The sequence below is a fragment of the Schistocerca serialis genome, chromosome 6 (assembly GCF_023864345.2).
Source record: "Schistocerca serialis cubense isolate TAMUIC-IGC-003099 chromosome 6, iqSchSeri2.2, whole genome shotgun sequence".
Taxonomy (NCBI): Eukaryota; Metazoa; Arthropoda; class Insecta; order Orthoptera; family Acrididae; genus Schistocerca; species Schistocerca serialis.
This window is the reverse complement of record NC_064643.1, coordinates 321,673,319-321,699,604: the sequence shown is the minus strand read 5'-3', so window position 1 is coordinate 321,699,604 and position 26,286 is coordinate 321,673,319. Positions and strand designations below refer to the sequence as shown.

General features: G+C 42.5%; 1 protein-coding gene across 1 annotated transcript in view; it reads left to right on the top strand.

Annotated features, from left to right (window-relative positions):
* LOC126484849 (zwei Ig domain protein zig-8-like) overlaps positions 1 to 22,169 on the top strand; it is a gene marked incomplete at its 3' end in the record, with an annotated part of 165,521 nt that extends 143,352 nt beyond the window's left edge. The window contains exons 4-5 of the mRNA XM_050108445.1: positions 21,306 to 21,478; positions 22,139 to 22,169. Coding sequence (XP_049964402.1) covers positions 21,306 to 21,478; positions 22,139 to 22,169 — 204 coding nt within the window. The remainder of the gene's footprint in view (positions 1 to 21,305; positions 21,479 to 22,138) is intronic.
* Positions 22,170 to 26,286: the final 4,117 nt, after the last annotated feature.

The window sequence follows — 26,286 nt, the reverse complement described above, 5'->3', positions numbered from 1 at the left end:
TTTGATCTCTGGAGATTCGATGCCAGTGGCGTTGGAGAAAGTAGAATGAGAAAGAATTGAAGATTATCATGTCTTACAGGTGGTAGGATGCGGCAGGATTGCTGCCGCTATGGGTAACGGTGGGGTAAAGCCTTCATTGGAAAAAGAGTTAGTAGATATTGTAATCGAGACGGTGAGTAGATGTTAGGGAAGGGGATGAAGCGAAATTAACGTCGGAGAAGACTCAGTGCGAAGATGTAAGGGAAAATGTTGAAATGAGTGTGAAATCTTATGGGACTTAACTGCTAAGGTCATCAGTCCCTAAGCTTACACGATATTTAACCTAAATTGTCCCCACAGTCCATGAGTGCAGCACCTGAGACCGCTCCGCTAATCCCGCACGGCGATGTAAGGGAGGTGGTGCATGGTGACAAAGGCGCGGCAGCAAGACAAAGATCTCAACGATGAGGAATATAGTGGAGTTTTGGGGCTCAATTTTGCGGGTGACATCGAACAGGGAAGTTTACAACCTGGCAAGAGGTGCATAAGCACGATTTAGCCCTTCTTGCAGCGGCGTACCGTAGGTCTCTAGAAGAGCGTAGCGTTCCAAGGGATCGGAAAAGGACACAGATCACCCCCGTTTTCAAGAAGGGACGTCGAACAGATGTGCAGAACTATAGACCTATATCTCTAACGTCTATCAGTTGTAGAATTTTGGAACACGTATGATGTTCGAGTATAATGACTTTTCTGGAGACTAGAAATCTAGTCGTAGGAATCAGCATGGGTTTCAAAAAAGACGATTGTGTGAAACCCAGCTCGCGCTATTCGTTCACGAGATTCAGAGGGCCATAGACACGGGTTGCCAGGTAGATGCCGTGTTTCTTGACTACCGCAAGGCGTTCGATACAGTTCCCCACAGTCGTTTAATGAACAAAGTAAGAGCATACGGACTATCAGACCAATTGTGTGATTGGATTGAAGAGTTCCTAGATAACAGAACGCAGCATGTCATTCTCAATGGAGAGAAGTCTTCCGAAGTAAGAGTGATTTCAGGTGTGCCACAGATAAATGTCGTAGGACCGTTGCTATTCACAATATACATAAATGACCTTGAGGCTTTTTGCGGATGATGCTGTGGTATATCGAGAGGTTGTAACAATGGAAAATTGTACTGAAATGCAGGAGGATCTGCAGCGAATTGACGCATGGTGCAGGGAATGGCAATTGAATCTCAATGTAGACAAGTGTAATGTGCTGTGAATACATAGAAAGAAAGATCCCTTATCATTTAGCTACAATATAGCAGGTCAGCAACTGGAAGTAGTTAATTCCATAAACTGTCTGGGAGTACGCATTAGGAGTGATTAAAAATGGAATGATCATTTAAAGTTGATCGTCGGTAAAGCAGATGCCAGACTGAGATTCATTGGAAGAATCCTAAGGAAATGCAATCCAAATACAAAGGAAGTAGGTTACAGTACACATGTTCGCCCACTGCTTGAATACTGCTCAGCAGTGTGGGATCTGTACCAGATAGGGTTTATAGAAGAGATAGATAAGATCCAACGGAGAGCAGCGCGCTTCGTTACAGGATCATTTAGTAATCGCGAAAGAGTTACAGAGATGAGAGATAAACTCCAGTAGAAGACTCTGCAGGAGAGACGCTCAGTAGCTCGGTACGGGCTTTTGTTGAACATATCTTCACCGGGGAGTCAAGCAGTATATTGCAACCCTCCTATGTATATCTCGCGAAGAGACCATGAGGATAAAATCAGAGAGACTAGAGCCCACACAGAGGCATACCGACAATCCTTCTTTCCACGAACAGTACGAGACTGGAATAGAAGGGAGAACCGATAGAGGTACTCAAGGTACCCTCCGCCACAAACCGTCAGGTGGCTTGGGGAGTATCGATGTAGATGTAGATGTTAGAGAAAATACATCAAATGAATTCGCAATTGCTCTATTCGTGAGTTGTGCACGCGCAGCTCAGGGAGTGAGCGGAGCATAGGCAAACGGAGAAAGGGAGCGAAGTGCAAATCACAGGGTTCAAAGAAAGTGGGAGGGTTGGAGATACATGCAGTGTTTACTCAGGTAAGGAAATAAATGAAGGTGATTTAAGTACTATAATACTCGGTCCAGTCCCATTAATGCGACCGCCGTCCATGTTAGACGTCCACGGGAGCTAACTACTCACAGAAGGCATGTGGCAGCACTAGCAATTGAGTAGATATAAAGGGTGTCGTGGGGGGGATCGAGGAATACAGTGCAGTCATTCTAGATATGCGAAAACCAAGCAATTGGTCTGACGTCCAAAAGGACACGATCATCGAGTTTCTGGGCAAGTGTGGCAACATTTCCGAAGCGGCTAAATTTGTAAACAGTTCGATTGTCATTGTGGCTAAAGTATGCCACGCATGCCAAAATGTTGCTATCCAAAACCGTGGCCGAAGCAAGGCGAAGAAGGCTGGAATTAGCACACCAAGATCGCAAACGGACGTCCACTTAAGTGGCACAAGTGTCATTTTTAGATTATCACGTTTTATGATCCATTAGACAGATGACCTCTGGCATGTAAAGTACGAAACATTTGGAACTGTCTAGATCGGGTTGTTCGTAACCGATAAAACCTAGCGTTTCTAGATTACGAAAGTCATGAGACCAAAGGTAGTAATATGCAAATTTGATGTTGTTGCTGTTGTTGTTGTTGTTGTTGTTGTTGTTGTGGTCTTCAGACCTGAGACTGGTTTGATGCAGCTCTCCATGCTACTCTATCCTGTGCAAGCTTCTTCATCTCCCAGTACCTACTGCAACCTACATCCTTCTGAATCTGCTTGGTGTATTCATCTCTTGGTCTCCCTCTACGATTCTTACACTCCACACTGCCCTCCAATACTAAATTGGTGATCCCTTGATGCCTCAGAACATGTCCTACCAACCGATCCCTTCTTCTAGTCAAGTTGTGCCTCAAACTTCACTTCTCCCCAATCCTATTCAATACCTCCTCATTAGTTATGTGATCTACCCATCTAATCTCCAGCATTCTTCTGTAGCACCACATTTCAAAAGCTTCTACTCTCTTCTGGTCTAAACTATTTACCGTCCACGTTTCACTGCCATACATGGCTACACTTCATACAAATAGTTTCAGAAACGACTTCCTGACACTTAAATCAATACTCGATGTTAACAAATTTCTCTTCTTCAGAAACGCTTTCCTTGCCATTGCCAGTCTACATTTTATATCCTCTCTACTTCGACCATCATCAGTTATTTTGCTCCCCAAATAGCAAAACTGCTTTACTACTTTAAATGTCTCATTTCCTAATCTAATTCCCACAGCATCACCCGACTTAATTCGACTACATTCCATTATCCTCGTTTTGCTTTTGTTGATGTTCATCTTATATCCCCTTTCAAGACACTGTCCATTCCGTTCAACAGCTCTTCCAAGTCCTTTGCTGTCTCTGACAGAATTACAATGTCATCGGCGAACCTCAAAGTTTTTATTTCTTCTCCAAGGATTCTAATTCCCACTCCGAATTTTTCTTTTGTTTCCTTCACTGCTTGCTCAATTTACAGATTGAATAACATCGGGGATAGGCTACACCCTGTCTCACTCCCTTCCCAACCACTGCTTCCCTTTCATGTCCCTCGACTCTTATAACTGCCATCTGGTTTCTGTACAAATTGTAAATAGCTTTTCGCTCCCTGTATTTTACCCCTGCACCTTCAGAATTCGAGTGAGGGTATTCCAGTCAACATTGTCAAAAGCTTTCTCTAAGTCTACAAATGCTAGAAACGTAGGTTTGCCTTTCCTTAATCTAGCTCCTAAGATAAGTCGTAGGGTCAGTATTGCCTCACGTGTTCCAATATTTTTACCGTATCCAAACTGATCTTCCCCGAGGTCGGCTTCTACTAGTTTTTCCAATCGTCTGTAAAGAATTCGCGTTAGTATTTTGCAGCCGTGACTTATTAAACTGACAGTTCGGTAATTTTCACATCTGTCAACACCTGCTTCCTTTAGGAATCGAATTATTACATTCTTCTTGAAGTCTGAGGGTATTTCACCTGTCTCATACTTCTTGCTCACCAGATGGTAGAGTTTTGTCAGGACTGGCTCTCCCAAGTCTGTCAGTAGTTCTAAGGGAATGTTGTCTACTCCCGGGGCCTTGTTTCGACTCATTTGATTTGATCATTTTGATCATATACGGAGGAAATAAAGAATAGTGCTTGATAACCTTCTTCAGGTAAAACCACTACACGATCAAAAGGTTTCGCTTTGAGGGCATTGTTGCTGCAGCGTATGTGCAACATAGCGCGACTCCGATGCGTGTGTATAAGCACCGACTATTAGGCCAGATATTAGTGTGACAATCGTGTCGTTCCAAAGTGCGTGCGCTAAATGCCCGAACGTGAACTATGGTGACTTTATTACCAAGAAAGGACAAAAGTAATGTTATTTTTCTCTTGGTTGCCGAATGCCAATCACCGGCAGATATCCATCGGACAATGAAGAACGTTTGTAGGGCCATGTGTCCGTCGAAAACCACCTACCTAAGAAATTCAAGAGCTATCCATGTTCTGCAAAGTTGATAATCACGCTGTTCTTCGATTAGTGGGGCCCATTGCTTATTGATTTGGAGAAACCCGGTGTCTCCATCACTGGAGAACGGTGCTGTCCAACGCTGGAGAAATTACTTCTTGCACTAAAGGCGAGATGTCCACGAAAATTGTGACATTGCGAGCAGCTGCTTCATGACGGTGCACGTCCACTCATAATAATGTCGTAAAGCGGGACCTATGTCAACTCAAGTGGGAGACACGAACACCAGTCGTATGGTCCTGATCTCTCCTCACGCGGTTATCATGCATTCGGTTGCTTAAAAAAGGTCTTGAATCGTCGACGATTCCTGTCTGACAAGGTTGTGCAGCAGGTAGTTATAAGATTCTTCATACAGCAGGAGATGGTGTTATACTAAACGGTTGTATTCAATCTGGCTCGTCGTTGGAATGATTGCTTCAGTGCTCACGGCGATTTTGCCTGATTGGCATACCGATTCAGTACTGTACGGCTTTATAACTGAAACTTTTTGATTTCCCATTATATCTTGACGTCTATTAGCGGCCATTAACATAGGATGTGTCCATTCGTCATCTATATGACAGCTTGAACTTTGCAAGAGACACTTTCAGTGAGATATCTGAATGCCTGTAGACCATTCTGCCTCAAGAGCCGAAAATAGAGAAAATACATCAATCGAATTCGGAATTACTCTGGTCGTGAGTTGTGCATGCGCAGCCAAATGGTATGGTGCCCGCTTGCTACTGGTACAAGCGACAAATCCGTTTCGTGTTCCGGTCCGGCACAAATTTTTGTTGTCGTCATTCTGTTTTCCAGCTGATGGTCGTCCCTTTGCGCAATTGCGAATCCATTTGATGTGTTTCGTATCGGCTGTGGTCGCCGCAATGCATGCATGTGCAAAGGAACTTTTCATGGTGATTATAATTATACTTGCACTTCAATATCGTATTTATATGCTGATACCGGGCGTGCGGCTTTCAAGTACAATGTCTGACCTGTATACGAGTGTACTTAATGGATGTACGCGTACAGGTCGTAGACGCGTTGTTGTTGACATATGGAGGTTTGGGTCTGGTCGTGAGTCGTGTACAGATAGCCAAATGGTAAGGCGACCACTCGCGATAAGCGGGAAAACCAGGTTCGTGTTCCGGTCCGGTGCAAATTTTCGTTGTTGTCATTCCATTCTACAGCTGATAGTCGTCCTTATGCGCAATTGCGAATTTATTTGATATGTTTCATAACGGCTTGTAGCACGCCCAGGGTTTTATGGTAACTAATTTTTGCTGATTCACATTAGTTCATTCTGAGGGGCCGAACACGGCGCGGATGGTTGACATTGTACGGTACGACATGCAACGAGAGGATACACAAAATGTTATAGGCAGCACTGTTCATTTTTAATTACTTCTTGACGCACATTGCTCTTAACCATTTCCATATTTCATCACTTTACTGTAATAGCACATGTAGCAACACTTCAACTTCCACACTACCAATGCCCCTCACATGCTGAGCCACACACAACACAACATAACAGTTCCGTGTCCCGTGCTCGACTCTACAGACGCGGCTGCCCGCAAAGATACTCCAGAACTAAGCCAGCGATATGACAGTACGCTTACAGGCTGTGGTCGCCGCAGTGCATGCATGTCCAAAGAGACTTTGTGTCATAATCAGAATAATACAGGCACTGCATTATCCCAGAGAAAATAGTCCTGTTTGGGTTACCCGTTTTTGTTCCTTCGCGTTTGACTTCAGAATCACATTGCCAACAGTCAACTTTGGCTGCTGTATAAAGGTGATAGGAGAGCGGAAAAGCTGTTGATTATCTGGGTTATTCTTGAAACTTCCTGGCAGATTAAAACTGTGTGCCGGACCGAGACTCGAACACGGGACCTTTGCCTTTCGCGGGCAAGTGCTCTACCAACCGAGCTACCCAAGCACGACTCACGCCCCGTCCTCACAGCTTCACTTCTGCCAGTATCTCACCACTTACCTTCCAAACTTTACAGAAGCTCTCCTGCGAACTATGCAGGACTAGCACTCCTGAAAGAAAGGATATTGCGGAGACATGGATTAGCCACAGCCTGGGGGATGTTTCCAGAATGAGATATTCACTCTGCAGGGGAGTGTGCGCTGATATGAAACTTCCTGGTAGATTAAAACTGTGTGACGGACTGAGACTCGAACTCGGGACCTTTGCCTTTCACGGGCAAGTATTTCGCAGGAGAGCTTCTGTAAAGTTTGGAAGGTAGGAGGTGAGGTACTGGCAGAAGTGAAGCTGTGAGGACGGGGCGTAAGTCGTGCTTGGGTAGCTCAGTTGGTAGAGCACTTGCCCGCGAAAGGCAAAGGTCGCGAGTCCGAGTCTCGGTCCGGCACACAGTTTTAATCTGCCAGGAAGTTTCCTATCAGCGCTGACTCCGCTGCAGAGAGAAAATTTCATTCTGGGAACATCCCCTAGGCTGTGGCTAAGTCATGTTCCCGCAATATCCTTTCCCTCAGGAGTGCTAGTCCTGCATGTTTCGCAGGAGAGCTTCTGTAAAGTTTGGAAGGTAGGAGGCGAGGTACTGGCAGAAGTGAAGCTATGAGGACGGGGCGTGAGTCGTGCTTGAGTAGCTCAGTTGGTAGAGCACTTGCCCGCTAAATGCAAAGGCCCCGAGTTTTAATCTTTCAGGAAGTTTCATATCAGCCACACTCTTTTGCAGAGTGAAAATCTCATTCTGGGTTATTCTTAACCACTTTTATTACAGCCTAAAGATTGCCTAAAGATTTTAACAAACATTAATCGCTCCCTAGTGATCGCAATTGAATGAAACAGATCTGTAACTGTTAGGCACAGCGGCAACTTTACCAAAAAATTTTCAACATTGAGTTTAACAAGAAGCAATTTCAATTCAGTCGTTAGACCCACTGGCCAACTTAACAAACAAAGTCTTCAAATTTTAATTTCGTAATTAGAGCTAATGATTTTTTTACCAAATATTTTAAAATTTTAATTTGATTGAGATACGACAGGAGCTATAACCATAACAACAGTTTGAATTCTGTGATAAGGCTTGACAGCCACTTCACCAGGAACACATTTTTAAAAAAATAAATTGAACTGAACAGGCACGTCAGCATCCAAAATACAACATACAACACCTAGCTCCGGTAATCTGACTCTTCACAGGCTGAATATTAATTTGTACAATTACAGACACGAAGATTTCCTTCAGCACCTGTTTGGAAAGCTAAAAATAGTCTTCCTCAGGTTCCTTCTGGGCTCTGACATCGTTATTAGTGTGAAGAGGAGGAGGATCGCATTACATCCCGGAAGACTTTCAAATGTTAGAAGAGGTGAAGCAGTTAACCATGCGGTGTTGACCATTGCATCGGCACCAAGAAAGATACGGTCTCGAATGCCTCGCTGCTGCAGAGAGCGATATCGTCGCGAAATACAACTTTGCCCAGTTGGCAGCCGTGGAACGGTGTCGTCACCATCACGACACAGAAACATCAGTGATGGATTTGTTATTCAAGTGACATCCAGAGACTAATCTTTGATAGAGGTCACTGAGCTCTCCTGAACGATCCATTCTCCTGTTACTGTTTGTATACTGACTACTCAGTATTGCCAACTCAATATTACCCGCCTCCATTAATAGGGGCGTGTACGCCTCTCATGCCATGTTGTGGTCAGTCCTGTATATCATAGTGGCGTTCTGATGCTTTTGATCAGTTTACTGGAGTACAACATGCACTGAATAATGTCCGTTCAAAGGCCTCAAAGGCCGTAGCTTCCATGCTACGTACATAGTTGTACAATTATGATACTCCGCTAGCAAAGGCCCATGCCAACGTCCCTTATCTGTCGAGTTGTACTAATAGCTTTCCACGTCAGGCTGCAAATGAAAAGTACCTTGAGAGTGGGCCACGCTTCTATATGTCCATGGACACTGCCTTAGAACCGTGCCGCTGCGTTCTTGGGTCCCAACAGCATTTTAGCTCAGATGCAAGGTTTCACATGCAGCCGTCGCAGACTCGATTTCCGGTGGGGACGCTAATTTCCGGTATCGACCCAGTGTCGCAGTGGCAGCTGCGCAGCCATTGGACCTATAAATACCGAATGCTCAAGCTGTGTGTGCGGCGATACAGCCGAACGTTAAGCAGTGCTATCAGAGGACACGACATTGCTAATACGCAAAGCAATTTGCCGTATTCATTTTACGGAAATACTGAAATGCCATTTTAGGACATTTTGCATTTTGGATTAATAAAAAGAAGACACGCACGAGGTTATACTGACTTCTTGGCGTATCTTACAGGGGAGACTCAAGAAGGAGAAACCTGCGTTTGAAGTCTCTATAGATTTAGAAATGATTTCAGACAAATTTGCCTGGAACACCCTCTGAAATTCTGAAGGTAATAAAGATAAAACAGAGGTCGAGAATTATTGTCCACAGCTTCTACAAAAATCAGACCGCAGCTGTAAGAGCCCAAGGACGTGGAAAGGAAGTAGTAATTCAGAAGAGAGTGGATCGCAGCTGTAGCCTGTAACAAATGTTATTCAGTCAGAAGATTGGGTCAGATGTGAAGGAAATGAATGAAACATTAGGAAAGGCAATTAAAATTCAGAGCGAAAGAAAAGCAATGTAATTCTGTTACAGGCGCCAAAGGGCTTAAACTAGGAATTAAACGTAATAGATAGTGTCCTGAAAAGAGCCTATAAGATCATCATTAACAGGAAAAAGCAAGAATAATGGAATGTTATCTAATTAAATCTACCGATGTTGAGGGGATTAGATTTAGAAATGAGTGACTAAAAGTAGTAGCAGAGGTAAATAACTTGAATAACATAATAACTTTTGACAACAGAAAAAAGAGGATATAAAATGTTGACGGGCAAGAACAAGAAATGTATCTTGTCACCTAAATGCGTTAATATCATATACAAAATTAAATGATAGGAAGTCCTTTCTGAAAATGACTTTCTCTGCTATAGCCATGGAAGAGGAATCTGGAAGCTAAGAAGTACAAATAAGAAGAGAACAGAAACTTTTAAAATGTGATGCTACAGAAAAATGTTGAAGATGGGATGGATAAATCGCGTAATTAATGTAAGGGTTCTGAATCGAATTATGGAGAGGAATTATTGCCTTAGTTTGATTAGAAAGGGGGTTAGATTTTTGGGTACTAAAGATAATTAATTTGGCAGTGGTGGGATGTATGGGTGGGAAGAGAGAGAGAGAGAGAGAGAGAGAGAGAGAGAGAGAGAGAGAGAGAGAGAGACAGACAGAGAGAAACTATAGAGTGAGACGGACGTTTGTAAACAGTAAACAGGTTCAAGTGATCTCACTGCTGACTACAGTAGCTATTCAGAAAAGGAAGCTTTTTGTGCAAGATAGATTAGTGTGGAGTGTTGCTTCAAACTAGTTGCGAGCTAAGAACAAAAGAAACTATGTTTAAATTTAAATTCCGAAATTTTTACTATTAAACTGAGTTGGCATATACGTTCTGGAGTATGTTTTCACAAATCAGTCAAGTAATTAGTTTGCAATCGTTTAAAATATTCAACTATCATTTATATAACGACAGAAACAAAGCGTTCATCTCTGTATCTATAGGATTCTCCCGATAGAGGGAAAATCACGAAAGTACTTAGCAGACGTTTGGTATAACCAAAAGGTCGTCCTGACACCATTTACATACAGACCGCAACTGGAGACTGTTTTAATCTTTGCCTGACGACCATAGGATATACAGTCTTAACAGGTAGCCAAGATATATAAAGTTCAACACCATTTTCTGTTGTTACGCTCCAAGAGACAGGGACATAAACATACAGGAAGTACCGCTGTCCTTTCTTGCAACTGCCAGAAGGGCTATGCCTCAAGCACCATACACAAAGTGCTTCGATAATGTCATATATACACGTAAAGCGACACACCAGTCATGGATGCAGTGGTTCAAATGGTTCAAATGACTCTGACCACTATGGAACTCAACTGCTGAGCTCATTAGTCCCCTAGAACTTAGAACTAGTTAAACCTAACTAACCTAAGGCCATCACAAACATCCATGCCCGAGGCAGGATGGATGCAGTACCCACATCACATCAGAGGAAGGAGTGCATTAGCAAGTACGTCAATATTACCACTGCACTGCGTATCAGTAGAGCACCGGACCCTTCACCTGTGAGCTCTAGTCTGTAGTGCAAAGTGATAACGGATGTGTTTTGATATGATGTCAGCCAGAAACAGTTGCGATACATCAAACATCTGCGGAAGAGAGGCCTTCAGCCAGAACAGTGTTACTGAGCAGAATACGTTTTGGCGAGCACTCAGAAGTTTATGTCTTTCCCTATGGATTGTGATGGCACGAATTTGAGAATATTGCGTTTAGGAATCTCAAATATATCCCTTCGGCAGATTTAGTAGATGCATCTGGCAATATACGACCACACAGGGCACGTAAAGTGGACTAACGTCGCGTCACAAAGAAATGTACGTGTAGAACAGCAGTCTCGAAATCTTAAGATATAAGATGCAGCATTTTTTGATGCGCCTCTTGGAATAATTTATTGCTGCCTGGAACAGCCTCCTCATTCCTCTCTTGAGCTGAAAAAGGCTTTATACAAGTAGTGCAGTGCATTTGCTAGGGGTCCCACAAAAGCTGCTATCAGAAGTACTGTTACCCACCTACGGAAACTGGTGCAATATGAAAGTAGTGCCGCACAGATACATACGATCATGGAGAATGTGAATACGTAGTTATCGTTCACTTTCACAGACAGAATTTGTTCCGCAAGCGTCAGTTTTCTTTCAATGGTTTTGTGCAGACTGTTTGGACGCCTCCTCAGCATTCCACCTTTCCAAACGCGAACCGAAAACTGATCTTCAGAATTATTCTCTACCATCGTTGGTGAAAAATATTGATTTTCTGCTCCGATTTTATGTGCATTTTACGGGTGTCACATGCGTAAATGGCCATCGGAAGGCACATAGGAGAGTACATCCGAAGCCTTCTTGACAGCCTTACAGAGTGTAAGGGGCTGGGGTGGCGGTGAAATTTTAGCAACAGCATATGTCCCCCTCGAAAATAATACACTGGATTCCACACATTTTTTTCGTGTGAAGCTTATTTTTCGAGTTATTCTGGTTTGTCAACTTAAAATTTGCACCCTATATAGCATCTACGTAGTGGAAGAAAATAGCGTTACGAACGTTTGAAAACGTTTCGAAAACGTATCATTTTGGGTTTGCCTATAGACAACAGCCAAATTGTGCCTTTTTCAGACTTGTGCGCATTTCTATGGGGCACTAGCCCAATAGTGTACTATATGAGAACATGAGCGACACCACACAAATTATCATAATTCTGGGAGAAAATTAATCACCATACTAACTCAGGACTGCCCTATTAGTCTATTCCATACCAAGAAAATTGTAATACCCTCACACCCGCATTTGAAATTCGGGGACTGGAGACGGTCTCAGTACGACACGCGATGTAATTCAACTCCATTAATTGGAGACCAATAGGAGACAGATTATTAGCTCGCCATCACGTGAACAGGATGCTGCTAACATCACAATACAAACGGTTATGTCTGGGATGGGTCATACTTGCTGCATGGAGCTGTTTATTGGTTTATACATTTTTTTTTACTTTAGTCTGTTTTGAAGATATTAAATCAGGCGCAGTATTACAAATGTGTTAGTATGTCTCAGAATTATGCTGCTTAACGAAAGTAAAATAAATAGGAAGGAAGACATGTCGAGAGCAAGAGAAAAAGAAAGAGGAGGAGTAATTACGTTTAAAGTAATAATTTTCACATTCTACGCTTTGGCTGCATGGCAGAGAGATATATTCTCGTCCCAAATAGAAAACCCACATGCGACTCCACCATAGTACTGCAAGCCATTGCTACATCATACATTTTGCAATTCTACAGTACACTGTACAAAAATACATTACGTTACACATCAAGGCACCACACAACTCAACTTGGTCTCAGAAGCAGAATTTGTTATGCTCATTATGTTAGATTGTTTTCTCCTGATTCGTTAAGGCATAATTCCGTACCTCAGGATTCACAGAGGCTGTACCACGTTGTCGTCCCAGGTGCTGAGGTGGGGATATGGCTGCCACGTCCTGACTCCTTCGCAATGACGATGTCGTCGTGTGCTCTGCCTTGATGCGCCTCATTCCCAAAGTGTATAGCTTCTAGTCTGTTTCTCGGCTATGTAGCATTGTACATCGTAATATGATGTGTTTACTGCAAGGAAGTTCAGTTTGTACTTTACCTCCTCATTCCTAATTGTGCTACTGATTGGCGATTACCTAAGATGTTCTTGTCTATTGGCAGATTCCCAGATGATGCTGTCTGGGGTGCCATTTACTCCAAATTCACGGGTGTTTCGCACAAAAATGTTTCAAATGGCTCTGAGCACTATGGGACTCAACTGCTGTGGTCATAAGTCCCCTAGAACTTAGAACTACTTAAACCTAACCTAAGGACATCACACACATCCATGCAGAAGGCAGGATTCGAACCTTCTACCGTAGCAGTCGCACGGTTCCGGACTGCGCGCCTAGAACCGCGAGACCACCGCGGCCGGCTGTTTGGCACATTTTTAGTATCTGGACAGAGAGTGTATTGCTCTCTTGGACAGCTACAAATATGGCATTTTTGTTTTTCCTTTGACTTAGGAAATAACTGGTACTCTCACCTAGTTCCACCCTGTTCCAGATTTCTGGCCATTCTCTAGCAATTTATGCTTTTAATCCCTTCTTCGATGGGGGTCTTGAGTCCAGTACCTCCTCCACTATATTATACCTTCCCTTGTTGAACCAATGCTCGACCACTCTCCCTCTCTCTCTCTCTCTCTCTCTTTCTCTTGCCTCAGTACGGACTACTGGTTGATGCTGTGCTAACATATTGAGCGATGGATCACGATTCGACTGTAATTCACCATTGTCTCCAGGATGACACCAAGTGGTGAGGATATTTTCTGTAAGAATCTTGGACAGGTTCGCTCGTATTATTCCTAACATTATATTGATTGTGATCAACTCACTTGGCCACAATATGACCCTCATCTATTCTCAATTTGTGCAGGATCAACTAGGTCATCAGCTCCATCCCGTGGCTACATAAAGAATACCCAAAGCCTGTTACGATACTTGTTGCCCACCGTCGCTCGCAAGAGGATACAGTGGTTGCATCCATCAAGGTAGTCCCAAACCAGACCGAATATGGTGCACTGTCTTACTGACAACAACAAATTGTTCTTTTCGATTCATTTTCTAATCACTGAGTAGTACTACATAGTCTGTCAATATTTGAAGTTTCATTTCAGTGCTTCCCAATTTCTACGTGCTAAATCCGTTTTCTGGTGAATATATACATGTTGTATCGCTACCACATAGTGAGGTTATATACACAACACTAATTTCTTTAAATTTCTATTGAAAATTTCAAAATTATCGTAAACTCTATTTTGAGTTCTTGCTAGTCCTCTTCCATATTTTACTTGTGCTTCTTCAGGTCATCTACATTTCATGAGGGAGTAAGCTGGCTATAGTGACCAACATAAGGAAAATGTTGTTTTCTCTCAACTCATTTCGAAGATAAGTTCATGAAATACATTTGTATAAATTATACAGTGTCTAACTATTCTCATTTTGCAGCAGAAAAGAGCGGTTAAATGGAAGTCTGCATAATGGTGACTTTGCCCAGTATATAGGACAAAGTGGCCACAAACAGGGAAGAAAAATAACATGCAGGGAAAATGTTAGGTCAGTGTGAACAGCAAGAGATTGTAAAATGAAGGAGATACACGTTAGTGGAATGAAATGTATTTCAGTTTTAGAAAAAAATTTTAATATGTTAGTAATTTACCTCATTATGCAAAAGATTCAGTTTATAAGTTACGTAATGAAACTAGTCATCTTTTCAGAGTCAAGGAAGATGCAAATGTCAAGTATTAATACAATATTTACACATAAACATGTCATCTTACCACAACCAGCATATTCATCGTGCAATTAGAGCATCTACCCTAGCCTTCATTATCCTTAGAGTTGGAGGTGGTTTCAATACAATACAAACATTCAGTATACTCGTCTTCTTCAGTGCACTCTCCAAAACGCTGCTCCTGGCACCTCACTGGCCTCCTTTAGCTGTTGCATCTTTGCTTTCATGTTGTGTATTTAAGCAGGTTTGGACCTTTTATTCTTTACGAACGTTTCTAGTGGCTTGCTTCTTCTCTTGTTAATCTGGATTGCTTTCTCAGATTTATCTTTTAACAGTTCAGTTCTGTACGGGCCCAACGTTATTATTGTTGACTTGCCACTTCTTTGGCTTTTGTTTTTTGTTGTTATTGTTGGTCTAATTTTAATTCTGGCAGAGGCAGAGTGTCTTGGACTTACCGCTAAACAGGACGGTTGTGTCGCCGTCTCATTTATATCAGTCAAAAATGGGCCTATGTTGTTGTCATTGTCACTCACTATCTCCTGTAGGCAGAACACCATTTTCATCGGCACCTTTTCTTTTCTTACAGTATCCAATATCAGTTACATAGCTATGGAATCCCTTAATTGTTGTAGAGATTTTTAAAATAATTTTACAGCGTTAAAAATTGTCAGTAAATAAAAGAATGTACCTCTCTACAATGTTGTTAATGTACATCCGCAATGTCACGATAGTTGTAGTGATTTTTTAAGTAATTAGATAGCACTTTAAGACACATCAGTAAATAAGAGAACGGACCTATCCTCATGTTGAAAATACACTATTTGGAACCCCATAATCGTTGCAGTGAATTTTTAAATACTCGGACAGAATTTTAAAACACATCACGAAATAAAAGAACTTAACTCTCCTCCAAGCTGTTAATACGCTATTGCCTTAGCATACTTACTTTATGAAATCCAGCTGTCTTATTATCAAATCAATTGTCTTGGAGGGAGGTAAATTTACTTTAGAAATATGTTTGGACAAACTCTAGAGATGGCCACTTCGCCGTTCCAGGTGAGGTTAAATGTTTTCTGAATACAAAATTACACGTGATTTACAAGGCGAAAATATAACCCTTTGTAGGCATTGTAGCAACTAAATGTCACAACCTACACTTCTTTCATTGAAATTATATGGTTCCAAACACCATTTCAAGTCTCAAACATCATCCTTCGTATAAATCTTCATCCGTCGCTTCGCTCAGCATATATTCATTATACATGTTGAGAGGTATCAGTGTCGCCAGCACCTTACGGTTTGATTTCATTAAAGCCCTGTGCCTGGGTGTTAGGCAGGATTTGCAGTTTCGTTTGATGGTTAGATGTCATTCGAACACAGTTAAAGAGCCTCTGCATCTACATCTACACCTACATCATACTCCGCAAGCCACCTAATGGTGTGTCGCGGAGGGCACTTTTGTACCACTAACTGAGTTTTCTAACCCTGTTCTACTGTCGAATAGCCTCTACAATACACTTTGAGTAAGGGCGAATGCCAAGTGGCCTGAGGCATGAATGTGAATTTGGACTGAAGAGCGAGCGGTTAGAATAGTCTGTACAATTGTGCAAAGCCACTGTGCCAGGGTGGTGTGGCGGTGGTGTGGCGCTTCTTACTACTGAGCAGAAGATCAGGGTTCGAATCGCAGTTTAGGTACAAATTTTCATTCGTCGCTTCACTCTGCGTATACAGGGTGTTACAAAAAGGTACTGCCAAACTTTCAGGAAAGATTCCTCACACACAAAGAAAGAAAATATGTTATGTGGACATGTGTCCGGAAACGCTTACTTTCCATGTTAGAGCTCATTTTATTACTTCTCTTCAAATCACACTAATCATGGAATGTAAACACACAGCAACAGAACGTACCAGCGTGACTTCAAACACTTTTTTTACAGGAAATGTTCAAAATGTCCTCCGTTAGCGAGGATACATGCATCCACCCTGCGTCGCATGGAATCACTGATGCGCTGATGCAGCCCTGGAGAATGGCGTATTGTATCACAGCCGTCCACAATACGAGCACTAAGAGTCTTTATATTTGGTACTGGGGTTGCGTAGACAAGAGCATTCAAATGCCCCCATAAATGAAAGTCACGAGGTTTGAGGTCAGGAATTGGTCCGCCTCTACCAATCTATCGGTCACCGAATCTATTGTTGAAAAGCGTACGACCACTTTGACTGAAATGTGCAGGAGCTCCATCGTGCATGAACCACGTGTTGTGTCGTACTTGTAAAGACACATGTTGTAGCAGCACAGGTAGAGTATCCTGTATGAAATCATGATAACGTGCTCCATTGAGTGTAGGTCGAAGAACATGGGGCCCAATCAAGACATCACCAACAATGCCTGCCCAAACGTTCACAGAAAATCTGTGTTGATGACATGATTGCACAATTGCGTGCGGATTCTCGTCAGCCCACACATGTTGATTGTGAAAAATTACAATCTCATCACGTTGTAATGCTGCCTCATCCGTAAAGAGAACATTTGCACTGAAATGAGGATTGACACACTGTTGGATGAACCATTCGCAGAAGTGTACCCGTGGAGGCCAATTAGCTGCTGATAGTGCCTGCACACGCTGTACATGGTACGGAAACAACTGGTTCTCCCGTAGAACTCTCCATACAATGACGTGGTCAACGTTACCTTGTACAGCAGCAACTTCTCTGACGCTGACATTAGGGTTATCGTCAACTGCACGAAAAATGGCCACGTCCATTGCAGGTGTCCTCGTCGTTCTAGGTCTTCCCCAGTCGCGAGTCGTAGGCTGGAATGTTCCATGCTCCCTAAGACGCTGATCAATTGCTTCGAACCTCTTCCTGTCGGGACACCATCGTTCTGGAAATCTCTCTCGATACAAACGTACCGCGCCCCGGCTATTGCCCCGAGCTAGTCCATACATCAAATGGGCATCTGCTAACTCGGCATTTGTAAACATTGCACTGACTGCAAAACCAGTTCGTGATGAACACTAACCTGTTGATGCTACGTACTGATGTGCTTGATGCTAGTACCGTAGAGCAATGAGTCGCATGTCAACAAGCACCGAAGTCAACATTACTTTCCTTCATCTGGGTCAACTGGCGGTGAATCGAGGAAGTACACTGCATACTGACGATACAAAAATGAGCTTTAACTTGGAAATTAAGCGCTTCCGGACACATGTCCACATAACATCTTTTCTTTATTTGTGTGTGAGGAATGTTTCCTGAAAGTTTGGCGTGCCTTTTTGTAACACCCTGTATATATTTTTAATACATGCAAATGAATTTGTCATTTATCCTACATCAGACGTATAGAAAACAGAAATATATTTACGTGCAGAGGAGCACGTGCAACTATCACCACAATGCGAAAGGTATCTCTGGAAATAGTTTTAAGTGTTCGTCATTAGTCTGCAGTAATCTCCAAAAGAATAAAACAACTGTCCTCTTTAGCCACCCTGGCCACTACCGTCATCCTTACAATCATTCAACTTTCCAGAAATTCATCCCCATTTGAGATTTTCCTTAACATTTAGGTTCCACTGTATTGCAAACAAATAATCAACAGCAGCACAGCCCACAACTACGGTAGTCCATTCCTTTTGATCCTTTCAGCTAGCGTGTAAGTCCCGAAAGCTGGTCTGCGGGGAGGCTTTTAATTTATGCGACTGGTCATTTGCTGAGATACACGGCACCTCTCGGACGCACCTGCCGGGGGCAGCGCTAGAGCCCTCCTCGGCGAGCTGTTTTATAGCTACTGTTTAATTATTCATGGAGTATGCAAATCTCTCATCAATATGAATGAAACAGTAGGTGCACTTTTGCAAACACCATTCTATCATACTGCAGACACATATTAATTTGTAGGGAATACTGAAACCCCGTTGTGGGACGGACATGACACGCCACTTCATTGCTGCAGCGGCTCACCTCTGTCTTCTCCATTTTTTTTAAACATTTTCACGTCAGTGTAAGCGCACGCAAAGGGACCATTTTGCCGTTCGCAGCTCATCAGCTGCACACAGGCACCGACGGGCCGCCTGTTGATTCAGCCGACACTCGCGTTATAAACGGCACGCGTGGGAACCCAGCAGGAAAGTTAGGCAAATCTCTGTGTAAACGGCGCTTCCTCATATCGGACACGGCTGACCGCCTTCAGACTAAATAAGACTAATGAAACACTGTTTGCTTCACGATTTCTCTTGCGTATACCAAAAGGATATTACCTAAATTGGTGACGCCACAACGAAATAAGACACAGAGGGAGCACTGAAAAACAGTTCAGAAGAGCACTACGTCGATTTTAGATAGGTTAGGGGAGATTTGAAAGCAGCGTTGCTACAATAAATAATGAAACCTTCATTCCATTCAGAATTAATGTTCATCATCAACACCACTATCGGATGTGCCCTCCACTCTTGTAGTCGTTGTGGCATTGAAGAACACCATTGGAATGTCATCTTCATAAATCTTATGACATGACTGAAACACATTCATTGAACCTTCACGTTGACTGCTCACTGGAGTTTGGTCTGAAAGTGTACTTCATCTCATTGTATCCCAGACCCACTCTGTGGATGATAAGTGGTTTACTGTGCAGGCTAGTCTGGGATCCATGCACTCTTCAAGGCGTTTGTCAGTGGACTTGCATGACTGCTAATCGTGAAAGATATGAGGCCAGTGCTTACTATTCTTGCCACGTACTTACTGCCAAATGTGTTCTGTTCTTATATACATATACACCCACACTCTGACTACAGTAACTGGAAACATATGTGTCTCGAGAATTCCTGCTCTTGTGGCCTTTCACCATGTCATCCATGGGCATGCTGGCGTCGATTTGGCCTTCAAAAGCAAAAGTATGATCCCATCTTCAACACCACATAATGCCACGTAGTATCCCAGTTGATTTTTGGCTCTACATCATACAAGTCTGTGTGGCCTGTGGTATGATATCAGAGATAAACGAAGCAAGGCTACATGAGATCTCAACCAAGTCTCCACTAATGTATTGATGGTGACCCTTTGCCAGTAATATTTCCCCAGATTTCACCTATTTGTCGCGGCCAGTCGAACATGCCAACCCTTTCATATGGTGTATTGTTTCTGGCATTATCCGTATACAGATGCCCCAGTAGTCACCTTAGCCCTCTACGTGAAGGCATTTTACTCAAATTGATCACAGAATGCTCTCCATCTGCAATCAATACAGCATTTCACTTTTAGGCACATACTGGACACATCTCCTCCTTCATATTTTCCTCCCTCTGTCCAACTTATACCCTCATTTCTACCTATCTCCTCCTCCCCCTTATTCCATCCGTACCTGCATGTGTTCTCCCCTTCTATTTGTCCTTTTCTTCCTGGCCCTCTCCCTGACCATGTCATCTTCCTCCTCCCTCTGACCATATTACACTTCTCTTCACCTCGCAACAGTGGTAACAGAAGTTTATCGATAACTGGGGATCATTCACTCCCTACTTCATACACGCGACACTCTTAAAATATTGCCTCAACCTTACACAGGCGGCGACCTGGTTCCTACACGCCCCAGCGCTTCCGACAAGTGTTCTCATTTTGCGATCCAGAACATTTTCAGCTGCTCAGATTTTAGCCGAACTATTATGCAGCAGGCACTTTCATTGCACGTTTCCCAGTAACTCCTCGGCTTCCAGTAATCTATTCAGACGTATATCTCAAACATTCTGCCATGGGATAGCAGTTTGCGTGGTCCCCATTGTGGTAGACCCCGACAACAACACATTCTGGATTGTAATAGGTCTAAAACAACGTCTCTACGCTGGAGAAATTCCTTTGTCACTCACATAAGGGTATCTGGCTGTGGAGTCCAAACTAACTGATAGGATGGGCCCCTGGCCCCAGCGAGGAATAATACATCGACTGAGAGTGTAGTATCTTATCAAAAGTATTTGAACATCCCCATGCAATGCGAAAGCTAGTACTAAATGTCGGGGGAAACAGAACTGGCAGTATAATACGTGGAGAGTATAGCGTTTATTTGTAGAGAAGCAGTAAGAGCAGAATGGGTCGGTTGAGCTCTGCGGCTTCGTACGTGGATTACTCTTTGGATGTCACGTAACTAACAAATCCATCAGAGACATTTCAACCCGTACACGTCCCTCCACTAGTTACAATTTGTAACGAGACTCGTTCGACGAGGCAACATGTTTTCAGCCATCAATAGTCCAACGTCGGTGTTGATGGGCCCAGGCGAGGAGTAAAGCTTTGAGTCGTCTAGTCGTCAAGGGTACACGAGTGGGCCTTCGGCTCCGAAACCCCATATCGATAATGTTTCGCTGAATGGTTCGCACGCTGACACTTGTTGATGGACCAGCATAGAAATCTGCTGTAATTTGTGGAGGGGTTGCACTTCTGTTACACTGAACGATTGTCTTCAGTCGTCGTTGGTCCCATTCTTGCAGGATATTTTCAGAGCCGCAGCTTTGCCAGAGATTTGTTGTTTTGCCGGATTACTGATATTCGCGGTACACTCCTGAAATTGTCGTGCGCCAACTGTAACACAACGTCAACCTTACTTAAATCTTGGTAACCTGCCATAGTAGCAGCAGAAACCCATGTAACAACTGTGCCATACACGTGTCTTACGCAGGCGTTGCCGACCGCAGCGCCGTATTGTGACCCCTTCCATATCTCTGTATTTGAATACGCATTCCTCTACTAGTTTCTTTGGCGCTGCAGTGTACGTGTGTGCGTGACTGTCGGCAGGTGATCAGCTACGACAGCGAGCGCGGGGGCGTCAGCGTGGTGACGGACAAGGGCGAGCAGACGACGTCGCGGCTGCTGCTGCAGAAGGCGCGGCCCTCCGACTCGGGCCACTACACGTGCCGGCCCAGCAACGCGGACGTCGCCACCGTCACCGTGCACGTGCTCGACGGTGAGTGCGGCCTGTCTGCACGTGCCTACCTGCCGCCCACTTGCTCTGCTCCTGAGGCCCCACAAACGACATTCGTCAGTGACGCTGCCTCCATACAAATAATTATGCTCGGCCTCTAAATTCTCTTTGAAATTCTGAAAGTAGCAGGGGCAATATAAAGAGAGCGAAAGACTGTTTACAAGTTATACAGAAACCAGACGGCATCTATAAGAGAAGCAGTGGTTGAAAACGACAGGGTTTTAGCGTATGCCCTAGATTATTCAGTCGGTGCATTGAACCAGCAGTAAACGACAGATGTGCGGCTGGTCCCGGCGGAGGTTCGAGTCCTCCCTTGGGCATGGGTGTCTGTGTTTGTCCTTAGAATAATTTAGATTAAGTAGTGTGTAAGCTTAGGGCCTGATGACCTTAGCAGTTAAGCCCCATAAGATTTCACACACATTTGAATAAACCACAGACAGAAAAGGACTGCAGTTGAACGGAATCGACACTGCCTTCGAAGTAGGATATAAGATGAACGTCAACAAAAGCAAAACAAGGATAATGGAATGTCAGCGAATTAAAACAAGTGACGCTAAGGAAATTAGACTAGGAATGAAGACACTTAAATGAGTCGACCATTTTTGCTATTTGGGCAGCAAAATAAGTGACGATGGCTGAGGTAGAGACGATATGAAATACAGTCTGGAACCGCGAGACCGCTACGGTCGCAGGTTCGAATCCAGCCTCTCGCATGTATGTGTGTGTTGTCCTTGGGTTAGTTAGGTTTAAGTAGTTCTAAGTTCTAGGGGACTGATGACCTCAGATGTTAAGTCCCATAGTGCTCAGAGCAATTTGAACGATATAAAAAGTAGATTGGCAGTGACGCCGGCCGGAGTGGCGGAGCGGTTCTAGGCGCTACAGTCTGGAACCGCGCGACACTACGGTCGCAGGTTCAAATCCTGCCTGGGGCATGGATGTGTGTGATGTCCTTAGGTTAGTTAGGTTTAAGTAGTTCTAAGTTCTAGGGGACTGATGACCTTAGAAGTTAAGTCCCATAGTGCTCAGAGCCATTTGAACCACTGGCAGTGACAAGAAAAGTATTTCGGAAAAAGATAAATTTGTGAACATCGAATATCGATTTATGTAGTAGACAAGTATTTGTTTGGAGTGTAACCATGTACGGAAGTAAAACATGGACCATAAACAGTTAAGCAAAATGAGAATAGAAGCTTTCGAAATATGGTGCTACAGAAAAATGTTGTAGATTAGATGGGTAGATCACTTAATTAATGAGGAGGTACCTAATAAAATTGGCTCAAATTGATCAAATGAAGGCATCGGTGGACAGGACACATTCTCAGACACCGAGCGGTCACCAATTTAGTATTGGAGGCAAGTGTGTGGGCGGTATAAATCGTATAGGAAAGCCAAGAGATGAATCTTGAAGTTTTTTGCCGATGACATTGTGATTCTATCAGAGACAGCAAAGGACTTGGACGAGCAGTTGAACGGAATGGACAGTGTCTCGAAAGGAGGCTATAAGATGAACATCAACAAAAGCAAAACAAGCATAATGGAATGTAGTCGAATTAAGTTGGGTGATGCTGAGGGAATTAGATCAGGAATCGACATTTAAAGTAGTAGAAGAGTTTTGCTATTTGGGGAGCAAAATAACTGATGTTGGTCGAAGTAGGGGGGATATAAAATGTAGACTGGCAATGGCAAGGAAAGCATTTCTGAAGAAGAGAAATTTGTTAACATCGAGTATAGATTTAAGTGTCAGGAAGTCGTTTCTGAAAGTGTTTGTATGGAGTGTACCCATGCATGGAAGTGAAACATGGACGATAAATAGTTTCGACAAGAAGAGAATAGAAGCATTCGAAATGTGGTGCTACAGAAGAATGCTGAAGATTAGATTGGTAGATCACATAACTAATGAGGAGGTATTGAATAGAGAAGAGGAGTTTGTGGCACAACTTGACCAGAAGAAGGGATCGGTTGGTAGGACATGTTCTGAGGCATCAAGGGATCACCACTTTAGTACTGGAGGGCAGTGTGGAGGATATCTGATTAGTCATTTATCCGTTGAGATCTAGGTCGATATCACATTTAGTAATCGCCAGGAATGTATTTACTTACTGAAAGAAATAAGTGCGAAACTTGACCTGGAAATCCCAACAGGAAAAACCAAGACAATGGCCTTCTTGGGGAAAGAGTATATTATAACCAAAATAGTGATACATCATAGAATCGTAGAGCAACTAAACCACTTCACTAACTTAGGATGTGAGCTGGAATGTGGCTACAGCAAAGATATACAACTTAAGCTTAATAAATTCATCAAATTACGTAAAAAATTAACGGAAACCTTAAAAACAAAACATGGAAAAATACTCTGAGTAAATTCTACAAAACATTACTGTAAAACACTCAGGAAATATTTGCTGGACACACTCTTTATTTTGGTTGTAGCTTCATAACACTGGAAGTATGTACAATAAGAAACTCCAGATCGTGATGCAATCTATAGAGAACAGACAAAAACTGCGAAGAACATTGCAAAAATAAAAGTACACGGTTTTACGAGTAAGTACTGGAACAATGATTATACAGCTGAAAAGTGTAGGGAAGGAGATAGAATGACAGAGGAAGTGGTCTTTAAAATACATGTTGTAAATTGTGTGGCAGAACTTTAAAAAACAGACCATCTCCAATCGCTGAAACTGCGTTGCCGATATGGTTCTGTCAAAGGAAGAGTAGACTGATTTTCACTTTGACACAACAAATACAAAAACACCTTGGATTCAACTTACCAACATTTCTTCCCTTCACTCACTACCAAGCAGCTTTTGAAATAGCAGAAACAAACAAAATGTGGAAAATTTTAAAAAGTAGAGGCATCCCATCTGATCTTGTTAGTACTATACAGAGTTTGTATATGAGTAACAAAATACTAATAAAGAGAGCGTAAATCATACCTGATATGGCTGAGATGAATCAAGGAATTAGATAAATGTGTCTCATTTCAACCCATTCTTTTTAATACATATATCGAACACGTAACTGAAGCTGGGGTAGAGACAGTATGACATTTTAAAATTAATAATGTTGATGTTAAAGACACGACTTTTGGTGGACGACCGAATAATTGTTAATTAGATTAAGAAGTTTTACAAGAAGATTTTTAAGAAACGTAGCCAGAAAATACACTCTGAATATCTCCATTACGAACTCAGAATCAGTGGCAGTTTTTACACTCCATCACATACATCTTAAGAGTTAAATTAACAAGCGGATCATAGAGAAAAATAATATATTTCAATACTGATGGTGCAGTATTGCATAGGGAGCAAAAACATAAAATAAGTTAGATCTAATTAACTATTTTTGTGGTTTAGTACACAAAACTTTGGGGAAACTTTCCACAGAGATTACACAAGTTCTGTAAGAATATGGCTACACCTGATCTACTCAATCAGTGTCAAAAGTGGATCCTTAAGAATAGAAATGAGAGGCTTGATAAACCTCTATGGATAAAATGGGAAATGATGGCATTCGAGCTAAACCGAAAATGCAAAACTTAACTAGAGCAATAAAAGAATATCAGATAAGATTGAAAGAACAAGACCGTACTGCAGATGCAAGTATCATTAAAGCTATAAAACCTTATAAACTAGGAGATAAAAAGGCTTTAGGAAGACCAATGAAAAGATTGCCTCGCCATTTCTTTAAAGAAATAGAACAGACCAAAAGTCCCAGTCCTGATGATGATATGAGCTGTTTACGTAAAGGAAAACCATTTTTATGCTTCTCTGTTATCGCAGGCACCACAGTCAACAATTTAGTAAACGAAGGCGACGTTTTCATATGTAAGATGTTTTTATGTAGACCTCTTCTTCGTTAGACAAGTCGCTAGGTGTTTTTAACCCATTGTCGTGTGTTTTTACATAGGTATAGCACACTTAATTATCGCCACAAGAAGGCTAGGACTAGTTACCCGGAACATGAGGCACACATATTAAAACGGCAGCGTTTTCCCGTGACATGCTTCGGTTCGTTTTGGTTTACAAATTTCCTTTTTTTGGTTCACAGGCAGTCGGTAGGCTTAAGTGGGGAATAATCTACAAACATAAAATGCTAAACAATGAAAAAAATTTATGGTGGACTAGAACAAATTCCAGATTTCCACCTCGATACATTTTTAATACTTCTTATTTTTACATTTATTATTTCATATTACATTATAGACAGCGAAGCAACATACAACTAACCCTTTACCCCGATCTCACGCATATAATAATTGTAGTAAATCATACTTTCAAAGAAAACCATTTGATGACCGTCAAAATTAACACCAAAAATCTTTGGCTACTAGATGTTAAGGTTCAGTCAACGACGAGTCCATTTTGGACAGAGATAAATTCTTACGTTTAATGCGGAGTGCACTAACACCCCCGATTATAAGCACCGAAAGGACAAGTCGTACAGTGGATTCTCTCCTATGGTCTCCGTCTTCGCTCGCTGAGATGCTATTTATCGAACCCGAGAACAAACGTCAGCTTACGGTACTACATTTAATATTGATATACTTACAAAGACTCGTAGGTTCTCACTCCTCGTTTGCAAATTCCCTTGAAATTTTAATTAGCTCTGCGTTTTTCGATATTAATGTCCCATTTTGGGGCTTCATATAGTTCGGACTGTCAGCATTTTCCTTTCGTTATCTTAATTTATAAGAAAGTTCCAATTCTCAGATAGAAAATTATGGAACATATACTGAGAACTCACTGTTAATTTTCTGACGCATGACTTACGAATCTACGTCTTTGCACC